We start from the raw sequence: 5184 nt of genomic DNA, 5'->3' as shown, positions 1-5184 counted from the left end.
GAAGCGACTTCCTCGAGACCACGTGGGTGCACAGGGAAAGAGCCAAGAGTCGAACCCGGCTTTGGAGCCCCCACGCTTAGAGCAACCGGGGTCTCTGAGACCCCGGTAACGGGCAAGGCTCAAAGGAGCCCAGAGGCGTGGGCGCTGTGGCCCCTGAGGTCGCCTTCGTGATTTGAGACAGGGCCCCGCCTTCTCGGGCCCAGAACTGTATGACCCCACCTTCTGGGCCGTCACAGCGGGTGTGGACTCAGTGCTCACAACCTCACTCAGGCAGCCACGGCCACAGTTGTCACTTCGCGGGGAGAAGAAGGCTGTGTGGCGAGGGTGGTGGGTGGGAAGGCGCTGGGAATTGCCTCGAGGTGCCCCAGGGAGGTGGCAGGGCACACCCAGACTCAGTTCCATTTCTATACCCGGCAAGCCTTTCACGAACTGCACAGAAATACACCCCAGGTCTTACCTGGCGGGGTCAGAGGCAGGCCTTTCTCCTGCAAAAGAGAGAGTCACTGTCACTAAAATGGGGACCTTTCTTTGCTGTGCCCAAGGGAGGTGGCAGATTGGGCGAAACTACTGACCCGGGTCCCCAGAGGGGTCTGATTACAGGGGGCCCGCAGTCCACGCTCTTTGACCTGGAGTGTGTCAGGGATGCCGTCCTCGCCGACGGCCGGAAACAGACTCCGTCAGCCGTGTGACCCCCGCACGTGTGGAAGCACCGTTACCAAACCCCCTCGCCTTCCGCTTGCACTGTGTCTCGGAGTCTTCCTCCTCAGCCTCCCACCCCCTGGGTCTTGCAGGGGTAGAAAGGGAGGGATGCTGTGGTGACAGTGGTAATGACATCTGCTCAAGGGGTCTCCATCCCATCCTGTTTTGGAAACTTTGTGATCGGTAAAGACAGATTCTGGGGACCTGGAGGGGAAGGTGGTGGCGCTGTGTGTGTGTGTCGGGGGGGACTGCTTGTGGGGAGGAGTTGTCCAGAGCCTGGGGGTGACCAAGGCAGCAGAAGCCAGGGAAATGGAGAGGTCAGGAGGTCAGTCGGGAGTCACCCACCTTCTTTTCTCCAGAGCCAGCAATAGAACAGCAGAGCCAGGGCAGCCAGGCCCATGATGCTGACCAGCACCCCAGTGACGCTTGTGGCCGCAGAGCCGCTTCTGCTCCCTGTCAGCCCTGAGGAGGACGCTGTGCATGAGCCGGAGGGCGTGGCCGTGGTCCCACCTGCCCAGAGCCCGCGAGCTCCCGTCGGGGCCTGGGACAGAGGCCGAGTCTCAGGACGAGGTTCCCGAGGCTGTGCAGGTGCTGTGTGGGAAGGACACGGCTCCCCTCTGCCAGGGGTGGGGTCGGGCGGCCAGTGGCAGCAGGAGAAGCGGCAGCTGGCACAGCGGACCCGGCGACCCTCTCCCATCCCACTCGGGCTCTCCTGCTTCAGGAGGGACGCCAGGGCCCCCAGCCTGCGTCCCCGCCCCCAAGCGCCACCTGCCCGGGCTTAACAAGGGTCATCAGAGTTTCCTTGGAGGACACAGCTTGTCCACATGGCGGCCTGGGCACAGGAACTCACCTGTGACGCTGAGTGTCACCGCCTCGCTGCGCTGGGCCCCCAGGCCGTTGTCGGCCTCGCAGGAGTAGTTTCCAGAATGTTCTTCGGTCACAGAGAGGTTGAGGGACGCGCCTCCTCCAGAGGGGGCCGGGCTGCTCCCCAGGGCGACGTCTCCGCGGTAAAACCGGTACAGGATGGGCGGCGAGCCTCTCGGCGCCTCGCAGTGGAGCTGCAGCACGTCCCCCGGCACGGCGCGGGCCCCGGGAGCCCCGACGGTGAGGACGGGGCGCACCGCGGGGACTGCGGGGGGAAACGGCGTGTTTGTAGAGGAACAAACGGGCACCGCAAAGAAGCCGTGCGGGTCTCAGCCTCGGAAAACGGCTGACACCGGGCCGCGGGCAGGGCGAAGGGCCCCAGGCCACTGACAGCGCCCCGTGCGCGGGCACCGGCTCGGCCGCCGGAAGCTTCGAATAGCCCAGCAACGTGCAAAGGCGGCTGTGCTCATTACCAATACATACAAATAAAAACCCTCGTCAGATCGGCAAAGCTTAAAAGACCAAGCGCCACGTGGGGAACACAGGCTGGCGGTTACGCCGCATAACTGCGTGGGGGGCGGCTAGACTCACCGGGGGGTCACTTCGTAAGGTGTGTAAATGTCTGATCGCTATGCTGTACACCTGAAACTCACAGGTGTACAATGCAAAATGCAAAAAATGCAAAAAAATAGAAGACTGACAATTCCGACGAGGCTGTGGGCAAACAGGCACCGTGACATGCTCTCGTGGGAGTGCGCACATTTTCCTGTCTGTTGGCCATTTTTATGTCTCCTTGGGAGAAGTTTCTGTCAGGTCCTCTGTTCCCCTTCCTGAAGGTCGGGGATGAAATGGTTTCGGGATGAACGGGACAGCACGTGCCAGGCACCAAGGGTTCGGTCCACGATGACGACAGCGATGGCAGCTCCTCTTCGATGTGACCCGCGTCCTCGCTCTAGGATGCAGACACGTTCATCCATGCCGGGCAAGAGTCCTTCAGGTGTGACAGCCACAGTAGACACAATGTGTTTGTAGCCGGGAGTCACAGAAGCAAAAGCAGGGGGATGGGCAGAAAACGGCGAGCGGCGGGCGCAGGGTCTGGCGTGCTGGCTCGCTGCCTTGTGCAGTGGGGCGCAGCACTCAGAGGCCAATGGCTGAGGTGGACGCTGCCCGCCGGTGGGGGAAGACGATGGACTGGCTGAAACGAGAAACATCAACTCTGAAATCAAGTTGGGGCCTGGATGCCAAAGAGATGGCGGGGTTGGCGGCCTTGACGAGGCCCCGGGTTTGGGGCTGGCGCCCCCAGATCAGCTGCTCACATGACTCTGTCTCCGCTCCTTATGAGAGCCGGGGCGGCCACGACACCTGGAGGACCCATCCGCCTTCCGCGTCCCGGGTCCCGGGTCTTGGGGCGTCTGTGCGGCACTTCCTGTTCCTCTGGGACGTGTCCCAGCAGCAGGAACTCCCAGCCCCTCCTCCTGCACGTGCTCCTTCCATGGAACTTCAAGTCTGAACGCGCCGTGCTGTCCACGCACCCAAAGTCATAGCCTGCTAAGGGCCGGGGATGCTGACCCTTTCCACCCGGTCTGATTTCCCCAAGCAGCGGGCGAGGGAGCTGCGGTCAACACAGGGAAACTCGCTGGATCGAGGCCGCGAGGCTGGCGTCTTCAGAGCCGAGGCTGCGACAGCCACTGCCATAGCCGCTAGCGCACGTCTGCTGCCCCCAGGTCCCCTTAAGTGGGGGTCTGGGCGTTGGCTTGTAGAGGGCATCATCACCCAACAGTCGTGGCTCACAGGAAGCCCGGTCCCTTTGGACATTATACCAAATGGCGAGAGGTCAAAGGACAGCTCGGAGCATGAAGGAACTTGATTGATGGGTGGCCATTTCCATTCCACGTCTTCCTGTTGTCACCTTCCCTGTGCTGGTCCCGTGTCCCCACGGCTTTAAGAGTCACTCTGTAAACTAACGTGGACCGGACATGTCTCCCGAGAGGCTGCGCACACAGCTGACGTTAACGTAGACTTTTTGCACGGAAGTGCAAGGTGCACTTCTGTCCTTTGGAGTGAAGGACACCCTAGAGCGGGAGGCTGGCTGGGGGTCAGCGAGGGGAGAGGATGCGGGGTGAAGCAGAGACCCCCAGGCTCCCCTTTCGTGTCTATTTGGGGTCGGAACATAGCTATGTTCTAAAAAGCGTTCTCTGCGTTTTCGGGAGTTTTGATCACGTTCAAGAAGACAGATGGGACCCATGCTGCCGGGAAGGCCCAGGCTCCCGAAGCCGTGACCCCAGGGACAGTCCCAGGCTCCAGGGGTCCTGTGGGCAGGACGTGTGCTGGACCGTCACGGCCGTGGACAGCGGTGCTGCGGCAGCATCTCAGCTGCGGGGGAGACGCGGCCAGTCCTTGATTATGCTACTGGGGACGGTCAACTCACCTGTGACGCTGAGTGTCACCGCCTCGCTGTGCTGGGCCCCCAGGCCGTTGTCGGCCTCGCAGGAGTAGTTTCCAGAATGTTCTTCGGTCACAGAGAGGTTGAGGGACGCGCCTCCTCCAGAGGGGGCCGGGCTGCTCCCCAGAGCGACGTCCCCGCGGTAAAACCGGTACAGGATGGGCGGCGAGCCTCTCGGGGCCTCGCAGCGGAGCTGCAGCAGGTCCCCCGGCACGGCGCGGGCCCCGGGCGCCCCGACGGTGAGGACGGGGTGCGACACAGGGACTGCGGGGGAAACAGAATTCACCCTCAGCTCCTGCAGTTTAAATGTTCCTTCGTAGGAAGGAACATTTCAAACAGGATGTTTTTCCTTAGTTTTCGATGACATCGCTCAGAACCCAGCAGAAACAACACGTGCGCGTAGTGCCGGACATGGCTGAGGGTCTGGGGTGCACAGCCTCACATGCGGTTGGGGATCTGAAAACAAACCTTAAAATGAGACTGGGCTCTGAGAAGTCCAAAGACGCCTGGGGACAAGGAGGGGTCAGTGCAACGGAAGACGGGGNGCTGGGCCCCCAGGCCGTTGTCGGCCTCGCAGGAGTAGTTTCCAGAATGTTCTTCGGTCACAGAGAGGTTGAGGGACGCGCCTCCTCCAGAGGGGGCCGGGCTGCTCCCCAGGGCGACGTCCCCGCGGTAAAACCGGTACAGGATGGGCGGCGAGCCTCTCGGCGCCTCGCAGCGGAGCTGCAGCACGTCCCCCGGCAGGGCGCGGGCCCCGGGAGCCCCGAGGGTGAGCACGGGGCGTGACACAGGGACTGCGGGCAAAAATCAATCGATGCCAATGTCTATTTTTTTGCATTAAAAACAGCTTCTCATAAAAAAAGAAAGTCTACAAAGTTACACAAAAAAAGAAAGTCTACAAAGTTACACAGAGGAAAAATCAAAGGATTTCCCATTTCTTTTATTTTCGTATTCCAGAGATGACCTCTGCTGAGCATTTGGTGACTTTCTAGATCTTTTCTCTGCGTGCGCATACTCGCTCATCCACACAGACATACCCCCGCGTGCATGGGATCACAACCTACACACGACCGCCCGCTAGGGCTGCACCTCGGCCACACACCTGGCCCTCTTTCCACGTGACTGCTTAACGACCTGTCTCAAGCACTTACAAAAATCCACCTTATTGAGGTGTAATT

At 61.0% G+C, this 5184-nt stretch overlaps 1 protein-coding gene across 1 annotated transcript in view; it reads right to left on the bottom strand.

Annotated features, from left to right (window-relative positions):
* FCRL5 (Fc receptor like 5) overlaps positions 1–5184 on the bottom strand; it is a 37708-nt gene that overhangs the window by 5133 nt on the left and 27391 nt on the right. The window contains exons 10-14 of the mRNA XM_039867281.1: positions 4547–4800; positions 3992–4301; positions 1550–1828; positions 1045–1161; positions 458–485 (exon numbers count right to left, since the gene is read on the bottom strand). Of these exons, the coding sequence (XP_039723215.1) occupies positions 458–485; positions 1045–1161; positions 1550–1828; positions 3992–4301; positions 4547–4800 (988 nt within the window). The remainder of the gene's footprint in view (positions 1–457; positions 486–1044; positions 1162–1549; positions 1829–3991; positions 4302–4546; positions 4801–5184) is intronic.

This window comes from Pteropus medius, unplaced genomic scaffold, assembly GCF_902729225.1.
Source record: "Pteropus medius unplaced genomic scaffold, Ma_sr-lr_union100, whole genome shotgun sequence".
NCBI lineage: Eukaryota > Metazoa > Chordata > Mammalia > Chiroptera > Pteropodidae > Pteropus > Pteropus medius.
Note: the sequence above shows the minus strand (reverse complement) of the source record. Positions and strands in the feature narration are given on the sequence as shown.